Raw genomic sequence first — 22,858 nt, 5'->3', positions numbered from 1 at the left:
GCAATGACGTCATGACGCTGACGCCGCATCAAGACGCTGGCGTCAGGACGCTGACGCACGTTCTGACGCCGGCGACCATTCCGTCGCCGGCGACCAATCGGCGGACCAGGAGAAGCTGACGTCATCATGCTGCGACCGGAAGGATCACCATGGGGAAGCAAGGAGCCACCATCTTGGACGCCGCCATCTTGGACGCCGTGGCCATCTTGGAGGTGAGTAACTTCAGCTTCCATTACAGTACCACCTTCCTTAGGGGGGGCCTCAGGACCACCAAGACTGGGACTGAAAGGAAATTGTTTGTGGAATCTTCGGATAAGAAAAGGAGCATGGACGTCCGAATTTTTCACCCAGGAGCACTCCTCAGGACCAAACCCCTTCCACTCAATTAAATATTGTAACACGCCCCTAGAAATCCGTGAGTCCAGAATTCTCTTGACTTCAAACTCTTGGTGCCCATCAACAAGAACAGGAGTAGGAGAGGAAGAAGAAGAAGAATTTGTTGCAGGCTTGAGGAGGGACACATGGAAGACATTTGGAACCCGCATCTCAGGAGGAAGTTGAAGACGAACTGCCACAGGATTAACAATCTCAATAATAGGAAAAGGACCAATGAATTTGGGGCCGAGCTTGGGAGTAGGAACTCTGAGACGAATGTTTCGAGTAGAAAGCCAGACTCTGTCCCCGAGATTATATAGAGGAGACGAAATTCTTTTCCTGTCAGCAAATTTCTTCTGAGAAAGAGAACTCTTTTCCAAATTGGCCTTGGTGGCGACCCAGATAGCGAGCATGTGGGCGGCTTGATCATTGGCAGCAGGAACGTCAGTGAGAAGAAGATCTTGAGGAAATGCTAGAGGATTCAGCCCATAGACACAAAAGAATGGAGATTTCTCTGAAGAGGCGTGCATAGCATTATTGTGAGCAAATTCTGCCCAAGGAAGAAGATCTGCCCAGTCGTCCTGGCACAAAGACACATGGCAACGAAGAAATTGTTCCAACGCCTGGTTGACTCTCTCTGCCGCTCCATTGGATTGAGGGTGGTAGGCAGAGGAAAACTGGAGAGAGATATGCAGTGCTTTACATAAGGATCTCCAAAATTTGGAAACGAATTGAGAACCTCTGTCGGACACCACTTCAGCCGGGAATCCATGGAGGCGAAAGATATGTTGAATAAATAACTTTGAAAGTTCCTGAGCAGAAGGCAGCTTGCGCAGAGGAATGAAATGAGCCATCTTGCTGAATCTATCAATCACGACCCAGATGACTGTATGACCGAGGGAGACAGGTAAATCTACAATGAAATCCATCGCCAAATGAGTCCATGGACGGGAGGGAATGGGTAAAGGTAGAAGCAAACCCTTAGGAGGAGAGTGCCCGGACTTGGAAGCAGCACAAATGGAAAAGGAAGACACAAAGTCTTTGACGTCCTTCCGAAGAGAAGGCCACCACACCATACGAGAAAGAAGTTCAGTAGTCTTCTTAATTCCAGGATGGCCGGCCTGCCTGGAATTATGGGACTGAGCAAGGATGGAGTGTCGAAGGTCAGGAGGGACAAATGCGACCCCCAAAGGAGTATCAGCAGGAGCAGAAGACTGAGCGGATAACAACTGGGAGGCCATGGTGGGAAATAAGGCAGCAATAATTTTGACAGGAGGCACAACGGGTTCAGGGTCTTCGGAACTAGTATCCTCGGGAATGAAGCTCCTAGAAAGAGCATCAGCTTTCTTGTTTCTGGAGCCAGGACGAAACGTGATAATGAAGTTGAATTTTGAGAAGAAGAGTGCCCATCTTGCTTGCCTGGGATTGAGACGTTTAAGAGACTGGATGTATTCAAGGTTTTTGTGATCAGTAAAGATTGACACAGGCACAGAAGAACCTTCCAATAGATGTCTCCACTCTTCAAGCGCAAGTTTAACAGCCAACAGCTCACGATTTCCCACGTCATAGTTCTGCTCAGGAGAAGAAAACTTTTTGGAAAAGAACGCACAAGGATGTAATTTCCCGTCATTAGAAGATCTTTGGGATAATACGGCTCCAGCCCCGACATCAGAGGCATCCACCTCAATGAAGAATGGTAGAAGAGGATCAGGGTGTCGAAGAATTGGAGCTGAAGAAAAAGAATCTTTGAGGATCCTGAAAGCTTCTAAAGCTTGAGGAGACCAACATTGAGGCCTTCCACCTTTCCGGATGAGGGACAAGATGGGAGAAATCTTGGACGAAAACCCCTTGATGAACTGTCTGTAGTAATTGGCAAAACCAATAAACCTCTGAATAGCTTTAGTGCTGGTGGGGAGGGGCCAATCTTGGATCGCCGAAACCTTAGCTGGATCCATCTTGAAGCCTTGCTGGGAGATAATATACCCCAGAAAGGGAATAGAGGAGACTTCGAAGGAGCACTTTTCCAGCCTGGCAAAAAGATTATTTTTCCTCAGACGAGATAAGACTTCCCGTACCTGGATCCGATGTGATGTTCGGTGAGATTTGAAGAAAAAATAAGAATGTCGTCCAAGTACACGACCACACTCAGGCCAAGTAAGTCCCGAAAGACATCATTAACTAGCTCTTGAAAAACCGCAGGAGCGTTACAAAGTCCAAAGGGCATCACGAGATACTCGTAATGCCCATCCCGAGTATTAAATGCGGTTTTCCATTCATCTCCTTCTCTAATCCGGATGAGATTATAGGCCCCCACGAAGATCTAATTTGGTAAAAATGCTGGCACCTTTGAGCTGATCAAACAATTCGGAGATGAGAGGTAGGGGGTAGCGGTTTTTTACAGTAATCTTGTTCAATCCGCGATAATCGATGCAAGGACGTAAGCTGCCATCTTTCTTTTCAACGAAGAAGAACCCAGCCCCAGCAGGAGAAGAAGACGGACGAATGAAGCCTCTCTGGAGATTTTCCTGGATGTACTCTTTCATCGCTGCAGTTTCAGATGGTGAGACGGGTAAGTACGTCCACGAGGAGGCAGAGTACCAGGGAGAAGCTCAATAGGGCAATCATAAGAGCGATGAGGGGGTAGGGTTTCAGCAGACTTCTTGTTGAATACATCAGAGAAATCTTGATAGACAGAAGGAATAGCAGAATTTGGAACAACAGAAGATACCTTGACAAGGGACTGAGCCGGAAGGCAATTCCGTTGGCAGAAGAAGCTCCAGTGAGAGATTTGGGTTGCAGACCAGTCAATGACTGGATTATGGATACGTAACCAAGGAAGTCCTAGGACTACTGGAGTCAATGGGCAATCAATAATCAAAAACGAAAGTCTCTCAGTATGCAGGGTGCCCACTTTGAAGGAGAAGACTTGAAGATGAAGGCGGAAGAGAGGGGCCGGTCATCAATGGCAAGGACTCGGAGTGGTACAGCCAGACTTTGAAGAGGGATAGCATGACTTTCTGCAAAGGCTTTGTCCAAGAAGTTTCCTGCAGCGCCGGAGTCAAGGAAGGCTTGCGTAGAAATGGTCTTGGAAGCAAACTGGAACTGTACTGGAAGAAGAAAACGATGAGCAGAGGATTGGGGAAGATGATCAATTCCGCCCAGGTAAGTTTCCCCAAACTTACCTAGGCATTGGCGTTTCCCGACTTCACAGGACACTCATGGGCAAAGTGGGATTTGCCCCCACAATATAAGCAGAGTCCAGCAGCCCTTCTCCGCAATTTTTCCTGTTCGGAAAGACGGGCCCGACCAATCTGCATAGGCTCATCAATCATAGAGGGAGAAGGAACCGGAGCCGAGGAAGAAGATGAAGTGGCACTGGGAAGAACCGGTCTCTGGAAGCGAGGAGCCAGGGGAGGTTGAAACTTTCTCACACGTTCTTTAACAACCTGGTGTTCCCTTTGACGGGTATCCACCTTGACTGCCAAGGCCACCAGGTCTTCCCAGCGTGTAGGTAATTCTCGTGAGACCAAATCATCTTTGAGGCGCATGGACAACCCATTATAGAAGGCAGCATGATAACTGTCGTTGTTCCAGTTGGTCTCGGCAACCAGTGTGCGGAATTCAATAGCATACTCAGGCACCGAACGTGTTCCCTGACGAATCTGGAACAGACGGGAGGAAGCCGATGCTGCCCGGCCGGGAGCATCGAATACGGTGCGCAAATCACGGATAAAGGCCTTGGAGTCGTCAATCAGGGGATCCTCTTTCTCCCACAACGGGGATGCCCATTCCAAGGCTTTTCCAGTCAGGCGGGTAATGATGTATCCCACCTTGGCACGTTCAGACACATATTGATGAGGAAGCAGAGTGAACTGGATCTCACATTGATTGATGAACCCCCTACAAGCCTCAGAATCACCACTGAAGAGCGGCGGTGCTGGAATGCGAGGTTCGGAGACATGAAGCGGTGCTACTGGAATCGTGGCCGAAGCAGAGGCAGGAACCTGAACAGCAGGAGAGAGAGCAGACAATTTTTCCAGAATGGCCTCAAGGGCTTGGCCAAAATGCGTCTGCCTAGCCTCATAGGCCTCCATGCGTGAGGCTATCCCATGAAAAGCTCTTCCTAAATCTGGTTGAGCCGAGGCCTCCTCAGATGGGTCCATGGCCCAAGTATAATGTAAGGGCCCGAGGGCTCAGTAGGAGTGCGGACCAAGGAGGAGGCAGGTAGTCACCGAGTTCGTAGTACAGAAGGATCAGGCAAGAGAGTAGTCATGGTTCAGGCAAAAGGTTCAGTCCAGGCAGCAAAGGGTCAATCCGAATAACAGGCAAGGTAGGTACACAGGTAATCAGGCAATAATATCACACCCAGGAATTCACGAAGATAAACCTATACTTGGGCAAGGTCTGTAATGTCCAAGGGGTTTAAATAGGCAGAATTGGCGCCAAAGTTTGGACGCAATGACGTCATGACGCTGACGCCGGCGTCAGGACGCTGACGCACGTTCTGACGCCGGCGACCATTCCGTCGCCGGCGACCAATCGGCGGACCAGGAGAAGCTGACGTCATCATGCTGCGACCGGCAGGATCACCATGGGGAAGCAAGGAGTCGCCATCTTGGACGCCGCCATCTTGGACGCCGTGGCCATCTTGGAGGTGAGTAACTTCAGCTTCCATTACAAGTTCTAGCTGCGAGGTCTCGGTAGTATTCAGAATTTAAGATGATGCTTTTTATAGGGAAACTAGTATAGCATGTCGGGTTTTGAATTCCCTCATGAGTAGATGGGTTCTACCTCCATGGGGTGGCTGGCCCATGGGTAGAGATGTGCCATCCATGCATTTATCCAGTGTGTATATGTAATAGTGCAGTTTGTCCTGGCACATTCCATGCCCAGGTCAATGACTTTAGGCTCATGGCACATTGCTGTGCAAACGGTTTGAGGCCTTTACTGCAGAGATGTTAAGCAGATCGATCCGGAGTGGGTTGTCTGCATGGTGGACTCCGATTATTTTGCTGTGGACGGGTGTCCAGCCAGTGGGTTGCGGTTGCAGGGTGTTCAAACATTTGCACTTTGTCGCCATCCATTACCCGTAGCATGACTGGGAACATCATGCTGTAGCTGATGCCTAATTCTCTCAGGCGTCTTATAACCCCAGTAAAAGAGCTACATTGGCAATGCAGGGCTGCAGAGTGGTGGTGCTCCGGGAGGAAGAGCTCTGGTCGGGACCCTGTGCGCTCTTTCAGCTACATATTGTTAGGAGAAGATGTCTGCCCCCAGCATGTCCTTGAGCCATTGCTCTGCAAAGAGCTCTGGATTTTGAACCTCACTGCACTCTGGTAGGCCCACTACCTTATGTTTGAGTGCCTCTGTTTGTTCTCCGTGTACTCCATGTGGTCTGTTGCTTGCTTCAGTTGTTTGTGCAGTTGCGCTATGTCAGCTGGTACCGAGGCAGTGCAGTCTTCCAGTATGCTCACTCACCCCTCCAGTGCCCCAGTTCGCTCGCGGATTACCTGCACATCTTGTTTAAGAAGCGGTTTTTACATTTCTGAAGATCGCCTTAAAATAATGCAATTGGCCACATTTATCTCACCAAATTTCTTACATAAAATTGGAAAACACCGTAAATATTGACGCCAATGGTCTACTGAACAGTTTGATGCCCAATATGCATAGATATACCAAGGCAGCTGGCATGTGCGGACACCAAATAAAAATAGTGCATACGCGTTTTTTCCACTGTTGATTCGCCTTCTCTGGACAAATCCCCCTACATTGTATTATGTGCCATAAGACGCTCTAACAGCACAAAGACCACCCAAAACCATATATTTATGTAAAGTACATATTCTGAAGAATCAAAAATAGGTAATTATGTCTTTCTACTCCAAAGCTACGCTAAATGCATCTGTTTTTTTGACATTTCTAAAAATTAAAAAAAAAAAAATATTGCAATTTTCCGGATTTATCTCACCTAATTTCTTATGTACAATTGTAAAACGCCATAAATATTGATGCCAAGGGTCTACTGAACAGTTTGATGTCTAATGTGCATAGATATACCAAGGCAGCTGGCATATGCAGGCCCCAAATAAAAATAGTGTATATGAATTTTCTCTGCTGTCAATTCACCTTCTCTGAACAAAGCCCCCTACTTTGTATTATGTGCCACAAGATCCTCTAACAGCAAAACCATATATTTTTGGAAAATGCACACAAACTACCATACTGCAAAGCTGTGCTAAAGGCAGCGGTTTTTATGACATTTTTGAAAACCGCATTTATCTCACACAATCTTTTACGTACAAAGAAAAATCACCCTAAATATGGACGTCAGAGGTCTACTGAATAGTTTGATGCCCAATATGCATAGATTTACCAAAGTATGTGGTATGTAAGGACCCAAAATGAAAAACATGCATATGAATGCAACTCAGCTGCTGAATAGAGAGCCCCCAGCTGTGCATTATGTGCCGTAAGATCCCCCAAACTGCCTGGAGCTGTTTGATTCATCTATTTTCCTGAATATTGTACCTTAAGGTGTAATACAGACCCCTGGATCTGCAGCCATATATTTTTGGAAAGCACATATTTTGGAGGATCAAACTGTTTGTGAGTTTTTGTGTATACATGTTTGTGCACTTCTAAAAGTTGTCTGAGTGTGTACATATAGTAAACAAGTTCTTGGTTCAGGCACCAATTTTCGGTTCCTTATGGCTGCAGATCCAGGGGTCTGTATTACACCTTAAGGTACAATATTCAGGAAAATAGATGAATCAAACAGCTCCAGGCAGTATTTTTAAACTGCAATGTGTTTTTATTAGCAGTGTAAAGGGCCTTGCCCGAAACATGTAGTGTGCCTACACTGCTAATAAAAACACATTGCAGTTTAAAAATACTGCCTGGAGCTGTTTGATTCATCTATTTTCCTGAGTGTGTTAATATATGTAAATAAGTTTACAAAAGGGAGCAAGTGTGTTAAATAAAAAAATACCAATCTTTACTATAATGTGTGTGCGTGTAAGTGTATGAATATACTGTAAGGGGCCGATTCACCAACGGTCGAATATCGAGGGTTAATTAATCCTCGATATTCGACTGGGAATTAAAATCCTTTGACTTCGAATATCGAAGTAGAAGGATTTTAGCGCAAATAGTTTGATCGAATGATCGAAGGAATAATCCTTCGATCGAACAACTAAATCCTTCGATCGAACGATTCGAAGGATTTTAATCCAACGATCGAAGGATTATCCTTCGACCAAAAAACTTAGGAAAGCCTATGGGGACCTTCCCCATAGGCTAACATTGACTTCGGTAGCTTTTAGATGGCAAACTAGGGGGTCGAAGTTTTTTCTTAAAGAGACAGTACTTTGACTATCGAATAGTTGAATAGTCGAACGATTTTAATTTCGAATCGTTCGATTCGAAGTCGTAGTCGAAGGTCGAAGTAGCCCATTCGATGGTCGAAGTAGCCCAAAAAACACTTCGAAATTCGAGGTTTTTAACTTCGAATCCTTCACTCGAAGTTAGTGAATCGGCCCCTAAGTGTATGTAAGTGCATGTAAGTGTGTAAAAAAATGTGCACTTACCGTTTTTTGGAACAGGAGGATCACTGGAATCGCTGGAGGAGTCTATGCAGAGTCGTTGTGCAGCAGGAAGTGCGTGGGCGGCTCAGCAGAGAGGAGGAGGTAAGTGAAGTACCAGACACTCCATGTGATGTGTCTACTATTTTGAAGTCGGATCTGCGATGATTGCATTGCACTTGACAGCCCCCTAGCCTTGTTGCCTAAGGGGCTGTCTTCCCTCCCCACTCTCTGCGGAGGCGGCAAAAGTTGCAGACGCAGACAGAATAGCTCGGCTTCTAAAGAATGTTTGCAGTTGCATGCCAGCACGTACCCCGTACATGCTTGGCCGGCAAAGGGTTAGACGTACACTGTATGTATGTATTTTTTTATTTGTATAGCGCTCCTTGAGGGCAAAGCACTGTACAGCACAACAATAAATCAGTAAAAAAAAAAACAGGGGGTCATTGCAATAGAAAATACAAATAAGTGAAAAATACAATACACAGTTGTGAAGACATTCAGAGAGGATTCTCTCAGGAGAAATTTGGGAATGGCTTTCCATATATAAGGAGCAGCATGACATAAAGGTTTGATGCAGGGAAACAGCAACCAAGCGGTTGCTCTGAGATGATTCGGCCAGGAACCTATAGAGAGATGTAGCTGGGTGCCGAGGAATGAAGGGTTTTAAAGATTATGAGGAGGAGTTTGTAAGCTTTTCTTTGTTTTATGGGAAACCATGATAAGGACTTCAGCATGGGAGGGGCCTTTAACCTTTTGGATGAGAGGAGTAGAATTCTCGCAGCAGTATATAATACAGACTTTAGAGAGGAGAGATGGGAGTTAGGGAGGCCAGTTAGTATAAGGTCACAGTAATCTAATCAGGATAGAATGAGAGCATGTATGAGAATCTTGGCTGTAGCAGGTGAAAGAAAGGGATGGATTTTGACAATATTGTAAGAAAAAGTGTCAGGACTTGAAACTGGTGTAAATATGAAAGATAACCCTAATTGGGTGCCCTTATTCATACAAAAAAAACCTTTTTATTTATCAACTATTAGTAGAGATCTGACTAGGTCAGAACATACAATAGATTATAGAAAAAAATTATAGAAAAAGAAACCCCACCAATAGTTGTAGTTCTAGAAGTAGTGAAAATTTCTGATAGTTATTCCACCTTACTTATATAAAGACCTGATCAATTAAATAAAGTACAAAAATTTAATTAAAGTTCTAGTGCTGTTATTATAATAGTTATAAAGTGAAAAAATTAATAAGAAGAAACAATTCAATTCCACTGTGATTTTGATAATACTTCCTAAATTCATCCACAGATAGATAAAAAAATAATTATTTAATTAACGTGCGGTGCAATAATTTAAAGTGTTCAACCTGGAAAATTGGTTAGCTAATTAAAAAGTAGTATAAAAATGACCAAATTGGTAGTGGGTTAAAAAAATCTGTAGTCACAATCCATAAAATAGTTAATAGAAATAGGAAAAAAATAGATGGTGGAGTTGTCCCGTAAACTAGCTGCCTGATTTGTTTCTAGAGCCTGGGACACCACAAAGATAAGGCAGGACAGGGTAACCAGGGCTGTGGCCTTGGTATTTAACTTGCCCTAGATGTTTGGAGAGGCTAAGTAACCCTAAAAAGCCACAAACCGTCGGCCCATTAGAATGGAAAGAAGATTGGAGAGGTTGTATAGAAGAAAGAAGGATTTGACCCAATAACGCTTATTCCCACTTCCGTTAAAATAAGAACCAGACTGTAAGTATAAATTAAGTTTGCAAGGAGAATCGATTTGAACCACAAAGGATTACTGAGAACGCCGACGTACGTTTCGCTAAAAAGCTTTGTCAAGGCGGAAATCAATCAAATTTTCCGCCTTGACAAAGCTTTTTAGCACTACAACTTTTGGTGGGGTTTCTTTTTCTATAAATTTTTTTATATAAACTGGTGTAAATATGATCAGAGAAAGAGAGGATTTAAAGACTAACCCCAGATCACATGCTGAGTTGATGGGTTTAATGAGCATGCAATCAATACAGATAGAATGTGGGGGTGTAGGACCAGGATTAGGTATACCTGAAATGCCAGGACTTATTTTCATTCTCAGTCCAGACCTTATTAACTCCAACATTAAACAGAGTGTACAACAAACTGATAGGATAACAATAGAATTAAGCAGTTTTGCATAAATGTGACTTATGTTTTGAATAGAGATTATATTTCTTTAATCAAAAAACAGACTGAGTGGCAAACCACTGGAACTCATATTTACACTGGGTTCTTACAACTCAACTCCTTGTATAATGCCTTTTTAGTTTCATTAGGAAAACTATACCCCTGATCAATGTAGGTCTCTATAAAATATATTATATAAAACAGTTCATATGGAAAACCCTTCTTTAAGTAAATAAACTGTTTTCATAGGATCCTACGATTCATGTCAAGAATGGTTTTAAAAAACTAGGTGAAAAGTTGAGGGTGAGGTCTTCCAAGGTAATTGTCTCAGAGATACTACCTGTGCCCAGTGCTTAAGAAGATAGCAGGAGCTTAGAGAGATTAAGGAGTGGCTAAGAGTTTGGTGTAGTGGGGAGGGCTTTTGGTTTGGGAGAACTGGTATGATTTCTCAATCTGCTACAGGCTCTTTGCCAGGGATGGGCTGCACCTCAATGATGATGGTGCAGCAGCTTTGGGGAAGAGGATGGTTAGAGGGTTGGGGGGATTAGATGAGGTAGTGGGCATAGTAAGGGAAAATGGGGAAAGAGATTTAGTTGGGGGTAATGTTAAGGGCAGGGAGGACAACATATATTTCTCATTCTGGTACCCGTATTAAATGTTTGTTTTCAAATGCAAGAAGTTTGACTGGTAAAATTGGAGAGCTGGAGGTGCTGGTGCTGGAAGGGAAATATGATGTGATTAGTGTTGCTGAAACATGGAGTCACATGACTGCAGCTATACTTTGTTTCGGAGGGACAGAGGCAAAAGAAAAGAAGGAGGTGTATGTCTGTTTCTTAGGCAGCTAATATAAAGGAGGAAGTGAGGGGGGCTGGTGCCTTATGGGTGGAGCTCTTCATTGATTGTAAACAGTCCATAAATTAATTGTAGGAGTATGCTATAGACCCCCAATGCAGGAGTTTGATCTACATCCATAAAAATTTTGTTAGCATTCTGTTCCATGGAAAATATTACTTAAATATTGATTTATGAGAAAATGTATATTGCTATATTTAACAAACAACTCCTTCTTATGTAATCTTAACATAATAAATATCTGAATGGAAAGAATGAAATAGGAGGGTGATTTATACAAGCTTTTTATTGACAGTGTCTTGAGATCTACTGATCACCAGCTAAAGGTCTACTGGTAAATCATAATCTACCTTTTGGGCACCCCTGCTCTAATGTAAGTGAAAATGAGGAGGCTAAGCTGATTATATGCAAATATAAAAGGCCGCTAGTTTGGGTGAAAGTAATGAAGACGGGTGATTTTAATTACCCAGATACTGACTGGAGCAACAGCATTGCCATGATAGGAAATGTGAACAATTTTATAAACTTGTTGCATGACAATTTTACAGCACAATTTGTTGAGGAACCAACCAGAAAAAAATGCTATACTGGATCTAGCTATCTCTAATAACCCAGAACATATACCAAATGTGCATGTAATTGAACCCCTGAGTAATAGTGACTATAATGTGATCTCTTTTAGTGTTTGGTGCAAAAAACAAATATACACCAGGGCAACAAAAACCCTGAATTTCAGAAAAGCTAATTTTAGCCCCTTAAGGACTGCCCTTCAGAGCATAGATTGGGGCATTATGTTTTCTGCTAAATATACAGAACATCAGTGGTTGTCATTTAAAATTATATTAGATCATTACTGTTCTCAATTTATTCCCAAAGAAGTAAATGTAGAAGCACCAAAAATTACCCTATGTGGCTTAATATAGAAGTAAAGAAGTAAATAGGAAAAAAGAGAAAGGCATTTAAAGGGGTTGTTCACCTTCCAAACACTTTTTTTCAATTCAGTTGTTTTTAGATTATTCCCCAGAAATACATATTGTTTTCAATTACTTTCCATTATTTATTTTTTATGTTTTTTCCAAAATCTAAGTTTAAAGTTGAATGTTCGTGTGTCTGGTGTTTGAGTCTGGCAGCTCAGTGATTCAGGTGCAGACTCTAAACTGTTACAATTTTGCAACATTGAGTTGATACATTTCTCAGCAGCATCTCTGGAGTATTAGCAACAATTGTAACAATTCTAACAGCTGCCTGTAATGAAACCCAGTGATTCTGCTCAGCAGGGACAAAGATAAGAGACGTATCAACTTGATGTATCCATTTAGAGCAGTTTACAGAAGCTGCTTCAGAAGGAGAGAAATTACACTTTACACTTCAATATTAGAAAAACTGTGACAAAGAAAATAGAAAGTCATTGGAAAAAGTCGTTATTTCTGGTGATCTATCTGAAACCAACTAGTTGTTTGAAGGTGAATAACCCCTTTAAGAACTACAAACCTGTGAAAAGAAGCTGCATTCAATGACTATAAACACTATAATAAATGTTGTAAAACAGCAATCCAGAAGGCAAAGATAGAAAATGAGGAGTGCATTGCGGCAGAGGCTAACCCCAAAAAGTTTTTTTTATATTAATAGTTAAAAGATGTGGAATGAGAGTGTCACTCTTTTAAATAATGGTACCAGCATGGTTGTAACAGATACTGAAAAGGCCAATGTGCTAAATCAGTTCTTTTCCTCGGTGTATACAATAAAGGAGTTCCAAAAACCACCTCATAGCTGCGCTGTTGGCTCACCTCAAAATGAGTGGTTGACTCAGGATATGGTTTATAAAGTTTTACTAAAAATGAATGTGAACAAGATACCAGGGTCAGATGGAATACACCATCTGTACACTAATCTGAGAGCTGATGTAGTGCCTGTAGTTTTAAAGGGATTACAATCTCAGCCTGGCAATTATAGGTCAGGAAATTTGAAAGGACTTTTAGAACAAAAGAACCCCAATTATATCAAACTACCACTTAATACCGGTTAATTATTCAGCCATTATGTCTCAATTATTCTCCAATTATTGTAAAAAATAATTACTTATTTCAATAGCAGTCCTATTGGACTTTTATTCACCATAAGAAATAAAGTGCAGTGCAATAAATTAGAAATTAATGACTTTAAAGGGATCCTGTCATCGGAAACATGTTTTTTTTCAAAACGCATCAGTTAATAGTGCTACTTCAGCAGAATTCTGCACTGAAATCCATTTCTCAAAAGAACAAACAGATTTTTTTATATTCAATTTTGAAATCTGACATGGGGCTAGACATTTTGTCAATTTCCCTGCTGCCCCTGGTCATGTGACTTGTGCCTGCACTTTAGGAGAGAAATGCTTTCTGGCAGGCTGCTGTTTTTCCTTCTCAATGTAACTGAATGTGTCTCAGTGGGACATGGGTTTTTACTATTGAGTGTTGTTCTTAGATCTACCAGGCAGCTTTTATCTTGTGTTAGGGAATTTTATTTAGATTTACAATAAATCAAACGAGAAAAAAGTTACAATCAGTCACTTATTACATTTTTCATATTAAATTTCAACAAGATAAACAAAGTCCTTCCACATTTTTTATGTGTCTCTGAAATTTCAAATTCTTTTGACTTAATAAAAGTGACATCTCTACTGTTACCGCTTCTACTGACATTTCAATCTGACTTGTAGTCATTCTGCACCTCATGTGCCACAGGTGATATCATAATACTGCAATAATGATGTACAAAGTGTTTTTGTTTCTTCCACCAGTTCTATCACCTTTGACCACTTAGAAAATTCTGCAAAATCTAAATCTTTTATTAGATTTAGGTTCATACGTCTTGCCACTTTTTCTCTTAATGAGCTCGAAACTGGACAATCTACGAGAAAATGCTCTTGAGATTCATCCACTTTACATCCCCATGGACACTCTCTGTATACCACATTGAGGTATTTTAAATTGCCTCTCACATACATCTTGCCCTGTAACGACAGCCATGCAGTGTCCCAACATTTCCTTGGCATTCTTTTATATGTAAGGAACTTAATGCTTTCTACCAAAGTCTCTTCCGGGAAATATTTTACTCCTATTGGAGATGCAAAATGTAAGTCTATAACTTTCCAATAGAGCAATTTTCTATGCAATGATCTTAATTCATCAGAACTGATGTTCCATTTTTTTACTGTTGTAACCACTTGCCGCAGATAAGTGGGAACAAGGCCTCCTCTTATCCTTACCTCTTTCACTCTACCACTTAGTAGCCAATCTTTGATAAAAGGTGATGCCCAATCTCTTACACTGACTTCCCACAGAGACTCTTTCCCCTGCACCACCCCTCCAAAGTTAAACTTCAGAAAGATGGTGCAGAAGAAAACCACAGGACATGGCATGTCCAACCCTCCCTTTTTCTTCTGCAGGAAAGTAATCCCTCTTTTTACTGGGTTGAGCCTACTCACCCAAAGCATTTGGATGAAGAGGCTCTGGATCGGGGCATAGAAAGATTCTGGCAACAAGAAGACATAAGAGACGAAAAGGAAGAGAGGAATCAAGAAAGTCTTAATAATGTAAATCCTTTCTCTATAGGTCAGCTTCTAAGCCTTCCAACGCTGAACTTTTGCCAGACCAGTATTCAGTTTTTCTTCCTAATTTACCTTATCAAGATTTCCCTTCCCAAATTTGATCCCTAAGATTTTAACTAGATCTGAGGCTTCTGGGAATTTCTCAAGTCTAAAACTTGGTTCCCCGTCTAAACTCCAAAAAGCTTCTGATTTTTCATGATTGATCTGAGACCCTGAGGCCTCAGAGTAGCTTCTGATACACTCCAAAACCTTTCCCTCCTCCTCAGGTTTTGATATTACTAGAGTTATATCATCCGCGTAGACGAGGGACTTAAAGGATTGGCCCAGTGGAAACGGATCACCCCCAAGCCCACACTCCTGCAGTCTCCCCAAGAAAGGATCCAAAGAGAAAACAGGGCACCCCTGTCTCACACCAGCATTCACCGAAAAGTCTTTCCAACCATTAATCAATGGAAAGCTTTTTGCCTCTTTATACAGTACTTTAATCCAGTTTATGAATTGTTCCGGAATACCGTATCTGTGCAAAACTGCCCATAGATATTCATGATTGACTTTATCGAAGGCTTTAGCTTGGTCTAAAGACAGAAAGTATCTACCCCACTTCCAAGCTTTACATCTCTCCAGTGCTTCCCTTAGTGAAAGAATAGCCCCAAAAATACTTCTACCTTCTATTGAGCAGAATTGAGATGCAGATAAGAGAGGACCTGCCACCGCACCCAACCTCTGTGAAAGTATTTTTGCCAGAATCTTCCTATCACAATTGAGAAGGGCAATCGGCCTCCAATTCCCAATGTGCTTCGAATCCTTCCCCTTTGATATCAGAGAAGAAGACTGCATAGATGGAGACTGATGTTTTTCTGACAGGCATGCATTAAAGACTTGGACCAACACTGGAACCAGATCTTCCTTAAGTGACATAAAATTCCGCTGTGAACCCATCTGGTCCAGGAGCCTTCTTTTTCTGTTGTTTATCAATTGCCTGTCTTACTTCTTCCTCTGTGATCTCTGATACCAAAGGGGATAGGTCCAAATTAGAAGTGTCAGTGACTGGGGTCGCCTCTAGGAAAGCTTGAATCTTTTTCCCATCCAAAGCTTGTTCTCTGTAGAGTTCAGCATAGTAAGTCTCCACAACCTCCAGGATACCCTCCCTAGAATTTTCTAACTTACCCTGGGGGTCATAAAGACCTTCGACCAGTTTCCTCTTAACAGTATCCTTACAATTCTGAAAAGGGTCCGGGGAACAAGATTTCCCATAGTCCCTCTCCAGAACCAGGGACTTAAACTGGGCATACTGATGCTGTCTCAACAAATACTTAAGCTGGTTTACTTTTTCTCCCCCCTCCCCTTTCAAATACAGATTTCAATTTTCCTTCTCAAAGATTGACTCTCTTTTTCTCTGGCCCTCCCTTTTTTAAAAGAGGTAGAAGCGAAAAAGGTATGGAAAGAATCCTTAGCTGAGTCCCACCAATCGACAACAGAATCAAAAAAATCTATTCTGTTTTTTTGCAATTCCAATAATTCCTTAAAAGCAAGTTTCGTCTCCTCCTCCTCTAGTATCTCTTTGCCAAGTCTCCAAAGACCCTTTCCAAACTCCAAACCTCCCACTGCACCATAATGAAAGTACAAACCCACATGGTCAGAGAATTGAACTCCTATCTCTCTAAAGTTAGAATGAACTCCACCTTTTATAACAAATATAAAGTCTATCCTACTGCTTCTCTGACCGCATCTGTATGTATGGAGGCCTTCCCTCCCATTGCAAGTAGCCACATCTATACCTGCATCAGAGATCAAGTTTCTAAAAAATAAACTTTCATATTTATTAATTTTGCCAGTTCTATCCTTTTCTCCTAAGACTTGATTAAAGTCTCCTGCGAATATTATTGGGATGGATGAGAAAAGGAATGGCTTGATTTCTTTCAATAATGATCTTTTTTCATAAATTGTATGTGGCCCATAAACCTCGTACCTGTTTTGGCTCTTGATTGTCATTTTGCCGATTACATTTTTTTTCTCAACTTTCCTTGCTCTGGTTTCCCTCCTCACCTCTCCCCTTTTTTATTTTCCCTTCTCACCTCTTTCCATTCTCCCCCTTTCTGTTGTTCACTAGGGCTTGGGATAATGTTGCTCTGTGCTGCAGTTTCTGCTTGTTTACACACTTGTATTTGTTTTTCAGGGACAGTTTCTACCATATTTTCTTTTAATTGTTCTTCTATGTTAGGACATGATTTTTTTTACATTTTTCCAGGCTTCTGTAAGCATGGCCAGTTTTTAAACAACGATTGCATTTGATTTGTTGCTCACATTCTTTACTAAGATGTCCTGTTTCTCCACAAAAGGCACATTTTTTAACACTGCATTTACTAGCCAAATGTGTTCTAGCCCCACATTTTAAAATTTAGATTTTTAAATATATTAATAGTAAAAAGGTGCAGGATGAGAGTGTTGCTCCATTAAATAATGGTACCAGTATGGTTGTAACAGATACAGAAAAGGCAAATGTGTTAAATCAGTTCTTTTCTTCAGTATATACAATAGAGGAGTCTCAGTTCCCAGGTTCACTTTATAACTGCACTAATGGCTCAGCTCAATCTAGTCAGTGGCTAGATATGATTCATAAAGCTTTAAGAAAAATTAATGTAAACAAGGCTCCAGGGCCTGGTGGCATAAACCCCCGGGTTCTAAGAGAGCTTAGTTCAGTTTTAGACCAGCCCCTATTTCTGATTTTCTCAGATTCACTTTCATCTGGTATGGTGCCTATGGATTGGAGAAAAGCTGATGTTATTCCAATATTTAAAAAGGGATTACGATCTCAGCCTGGCAATTATAGGCCAGTAAGCCTGACATCTGTGGTGGGCAAATTATTTCAAGGCTTGTTAAGGAATCACATTCAAAATTTTGTCCTAGTGAATAGCATTATGAGCAGCAATCATGGCATGGCTTTATGAAGGATAGGACATGTCAGACAAATTTGATTGCTTTTTATGATGAGGTAAATAAGATTCTGGACAGTGGGGGGGGGGCAGTAGATGTGATCTATTTGGATTTTGCCAAAGTGTTTGATACTGTGCCCCACAAATGACTGCTTTCTAAACTAAGGTCTGTTGGGCTTAATGAAGTCGTTTTCACATGGATAGGAAACTGGCTACAGGATCAGGTACAGAGGGTGGTTGTTAATGGTACATTCTCTACTTGGAGTAAGGTTCTTAGTGGGGTCCCCCAGGGTTCATTATTGACTTAGGGGAGGGTGTAGTAAGTAATGTATCAGTGGTTGCAGGTGACACAAAACTATACAGCCAATTAATTCCATCCAGGATGTGGCATCCTTCCAACACAATCTTGACAAACTGGCAATCTGGGCAGCTAAGTGGCAAATGAGATTCAATGTTGATAAATGTAAAGTCATGAACCTGGGATGTAAAAATATCCAAGCCACTTACACCCTTAATGGGACTGCTCTAGGCAAATCCATTATGGAAAAGGACCTTGGAGTCCTTGTAGATGATAAACTTGGCTGTAGCAAGCAATGCCAGTCAGGAGCATCAAGGGCAAATAAGGTCTTGAGTTGTATTAAAAGGGGCATAGAGTCACAGGAGGAGGGGGTCATTCTTCCACTGTATAGAGCACTTGTAAGGCCCCATCTAGAATATGCTGTTCAGTTTTGGTCTCCATCACTCAAACAGGACATTATTGTATTAGAGAGGGTACGGATAAGGGCAACTAAGTTTGTAAGAGGATGAACCAAATGTTGTAATTGATTTGTGGTTGAAAGTTGATATAATAATGTGTGTGAGTATGTGTTAAAATTGTTGAGAGTGTTATTTGGGTAATTGGCCACCAGGTGGCGCTCAGGGGTAAAAAGGTGTAATTTATTCCCCCACCAGCAGAGGGAACCCAGAGTGCTAGGGGGTATAAAAGAAGGCCACAACCTAGAGTTAATGTCTTTAATGGGAGGATGCTGTCAGAGAAGGAAGCTCTGTCCTGAAGAAGATCTACAGCAGGAAGGAAAGAAAGGTAGAACCTAGCATAGCAGTTTGTAGTTAGCAGGCACTAGATGTCTGAGATAGGTAAGTTAGTACAGGTAGTTTCTTGCCCCACCTAGGAGTGTAGTGGAAATTAGTTTCCTGTGGACATCCCACAAGTCAGGGACCCAGGATATAGGGAAGGCACAGGATAGGGTTAAGGAGGTCTGGGGCAAAAAAGAAGGACTATTGGTGATTCCGGTCGGAATAGTAAAGGGGTGCTGGTCAAGCACCGGATTACTGAGACGGGAAGGCTTGGCGGAGTGGTAAAGGGGTGCTAAGGTGCACCGGATTACCGAACCAAGAAGAGGTGGAGTCCGGAACGGTAAGAGTTAACCCTCACTAAGATCTGGGGCAAGGAAACTGTGGTGGAAACTAAGGTCAGCTATGGCAAGAAAGTTAGGGTATATATATATATCAAAGAGTGACGTTAATAATGAAGTTCCACCACTAGAGTGAAATGCCGCCACTCCCCATTCATTTCTATGGTATTTTTAAAGGCGTATTCATCAAAGGGTGAACTTTCACTTTCACCCATTGATAAATACGCCTTTCCTCTTTGATAAATTTACCCCGTAATGTTGCTTGAATGCTGTAAAACCGCAAGTGGGACTGTTTGAAATTTTTGTGATTTTAAATAAACCAGAAATATTTTTATTTAAAATTATTCTGACTCACTATTGTTCCTGTAAGGGGTTAACAGCTGAAGGGCCCCCTACAAGCTGGTGAAAGGTATGGAAAATCTTAGCTATGAGGAAAGACTGGCCCAATTGGGGATGTTCACGCTGGAGAAGAGGTGCTTAAGGGGTGATATGATAACTATGTATAAATATATAAGGGGATCATATAATAATCTCTCTAATGCTTTATTTACCAGTAGGTCTTTCCAGCTGACACAAGGTCACCCATTCCGATTAGAAGAAAAGAGGTTCCGCCTAAATATTCGGAAGGGGTTTTTTACAGTGAGAGCTGTGAAGATGTGGAATTCTCTCCCTAAATCAGTTGTACAGGCTGATACATTAGATTACATTAGCTTTAAGAAGAGGTTGGATAGCTTTTTAGCCAGTGAGGGAATACAGGGTTATGGGAGATAGCTCAAAGTACAAGTTGATGCAGGGACTAGTCCATTTTGGAGTCAGGGAGGAATTTTTCCCCAGTCTGAGGCAAATTGGTGAGGCTTCAGATGGGTTTTTTTTTTTTTTTTTGCCTTCCTCTGGATCAACTGGCAGTTAGGCAGACATAAAAAAAAAAAAGGTTGAACTTGATGGACATGTGTCTTTTTTCAACCTTACTAACCATGTTACTATGTATTGTGTATAAGTGTCTGTTTCAACCCATATGCTCCAAACTCAAACTCTACCTGACCTGCCAAGCTATTACTTTTTTAGGGGGCTATTTATTAAAGTCTGAAAGCCAAAAACTCACAAAATTTGAGGGTTTTTTTACGATAATATCTGAAATTCTAGTGGAAAAAAACTAAAGTTTTTTGAGATTTATTAAACCCCAAGGATGGAAAAAGTCTGAATCTGAAAATCCAGCATCTCAGACCTACCGAGGTTGCATATAAGTCAATCGAAGAGGTCCCTATACTATTTGGAAGTTTCTCAGGTCAGTGCTGGAATTAGCCTGAAAATCCAAGCATTTAGGACTATTCAGGAAAAAAATCCCAAAAATGTGGCTTTTTCGGGGAAAAAATGTAATTTTATGAGTAGAGATACTCAAATTACCTATCCCTTTTTCATGTTTGAACATTTGAAGGCATGTTGATAATTGATAACATGCATACAACAGCCCTTTTCTTCATATTAGCCCTAGTTTATTTAAATCTTTACATCATTTTATTTTCATTGCATATGATATTTAAAAACAGCCAGGTTGATTTGTAAGTTTAACACAGTATAACTTATCTCCTTTACACAAATATTGCATTGTATACAGCCTACAGAGCTTTTTCTTTAGGATTGTAATCGTATTAAGGTTGATGCCATCAGACTAGCACACAGAACAAAATATTAGAAAATACCTTTGAATAGAGGTCAGTGTGAATCTTTAGCATTAAAACATTTGATTACATGTAATTACCAGAAAATACTTTCTTCAGTGGTTATGATTCAAATGTTATTAGTGCAGGAAATTCATACTACTCCTCAATGCCCCTGTGGCCAAATATTTATCTATAAACTTTAGTTTTATACCGCATATACAGATTCAGAGTCATATACAAACTTGCGGCATGTTTAGTCGTTTCCCCAGCAACTACAAATAAAATATTTCTTGGCAGCAAATGTTCTAATTTATTTTAAAAAAGTTTTTTTTCTGTATTCCAACAGAGTGCCACGAATGGCATTTGACCTCTGTGTATCTGTGTAAGATAGCATGCCTTTTTGCCATATTCAGATTGAATGGCTGTCCTCATGGCTAAAGAGCAACTTATAAACACAACTCATTGTAGTATTTTTGAAACAAACACAGAATTTTAAACAGAATTCATATTAAACATTTTTTTTATACTGTTCCATTAAGGCAGTGCTATGTATGCCATGCTCAAGAACTACCAAAATATGGTTTTACCTAAGCAATAAGTTATCAATTTCCTATATAGATTATTAGAATAGGAAATAGAATAGAATTTTGAATATTAAATTCAACTCTTATTCCATTTTATCATATTTGTTTAATGTTTTTGTGACAATAATCTTAGGCATTCTCTGTATTCACTGTTTTTCTGTAACATGACTGAATAAAAGCTATGTATGTGTCCATGTTTATGAAAATGTGATATAGTAACATTATTTTCCAAACGCTTTCGATTTTTGCAAAACATTACCTACACTTTCAAGGTTTTATATCTCCTTCCCTATTTTTACTTTTAGGTGTTCATCATATTTTAAAAACCTCCCCCCAACAAACAGATCATCCTCTATCCATAGTTTACTTTTATCATACCTTCATGTTTTTTTTCTGTGGAGTCTTAGTGCAGTTTCCCATCTTCTGCCTCTGATTTTGATAGTTTCATTCTCTATGTCTTCAGTGTGTCCCTGTTTCTGTTTTAAACCATGAATGCTTGCAAAATAGATGAATGGTCTCTGCTCCGTACTTTGTATATGTAATATTAGATTGTATTAATATTTTATGTATGCTGATATGTCAGCCTGTGTGTTTTTCTGTTTGTTTGGTTATGATGAGATAAAGCTGCTAGCAGGGATTAAATATTTCATTTAGGGAGAAGGGAGAGAGAGGGAGTATAAACAAAAGGGATGATAAATGAACAGAGAAATAAAACCTGAGTGTATCTGGCAGAGGGATAAGGCATGGGGGAATGTAAAAAAAAAAGATACAAATTTATACAAAACCAAAACACAAAGCAGAAGATACTATGGAAATTAGAAATAAAAGAAAACTAGGAAATAATATGAGATAACTCTTTGAGAGGATGTGTCAAAATACAATGCTTAATGGACAATGTTTCCATGTATTTGATAAAGAAAATTGTATGAGGCTTACAGATGGATCTCATGGTGAGAGCTTTAAAAGCTCTCTGATTCCAGAGGGATTTAAAGAAAATTTTCAATTTTCGAATCTACTAATCCTGTTCAATCTAATCCGTACACAAACAGTGTGTTACTGAATTGAGGCATCAAAGAGAAGTCATGGTTCAAGTCTTAGATGTTAAAAAAAGAGAAAACAGGTAGAAAAAAAGGCATGCTGCAGAAGACAAAAAAAAAATAACAATTTAAAGGGGTTTTAAAGGGTTAGCATTTAATATGTTATAGACTAATTCTAAGCAATCTTTTAACTGACATTCATTTTTTTATTGTTTTTGATTTATTTTCCTTCTTTTTCTGACTTTTTCCAGCTTTCACACATTCAAGCTTTCAAAAGGAATGGTTTTCCCCTCATAAAACACTAACCAGTAGCAACCAATAAGATATTTGCTTTTAAACAGGTGACCACTATATGCAATTTGCTGATTGGTTGCTATAGGTTTCTTGTCCCTGGGAAAACTTAGTGTCTTTTATTACATACATTACATTCAAAATTACATGCACTGGCATATTTACTTGAATTACTTAGACAGGGCTTTATACTTTTTGGAATTGGCCTCAGGTGTGCATCCACAACCCCCCCATAGTCTTTTATTACATAACCCCATAAATGTTAAAAAACTAAATTTTGCAGCAGCAGAAATTACATAAATTGTAGGTCATATGGGGTGTCTTCATTTCGAGGCCCCTATATGCCACATACTGGGGTGAACCTAAGCATATTGG

The 22,858-nt window shown here is 40.7% G+C and overlaps 1 protein-coding gene across 1 annotated transcript in view; it reads right to left on the bottom strand.

The window, feature by feature from the left end:
- Positions 1-21,747, bottom strand: part of LOC108697221 (calcium-binding protein 2-like) — a 221,956-nt gene extending 200,209 nt beyond the window's left edge. The window contains exon 1 of the mRNA XM_041571191.1: positions 21,534-21,747. Within this exon, the coding sequence (XP_041427125.1) occupies positions 21,534-21,575 (42 nt within the window). The 5' untranslated portion in view covers positions 21,576-21,747. The remainder of the gene's footprint in view (positions 1-21,533) is intronic.
- Between the last annotated feature and the right edge of the window lie 1,111 nt (positions 21,748-22,858).

The sequence above is a fragment of the Xenopus laevis genome, chromosome 7S, assembly GCF_017654675.1.
Source record: "Xenopus laevis strain J_2021 chromosome 7S, Xenopus_laevis_v10.1, whole genome shotgun sequence".
NCBI classification, from domain to species: domain Eukaryota; kingdom Metazoa; phylum Chordata; class Amphibia; order Anura; family Pipidae; genus Xenopus; species Xenopus laevis.
Note: the sequence above shows the minus strand (reverse complement) of the source record. Positions and strands in the feature narration are given on the sequence as shown.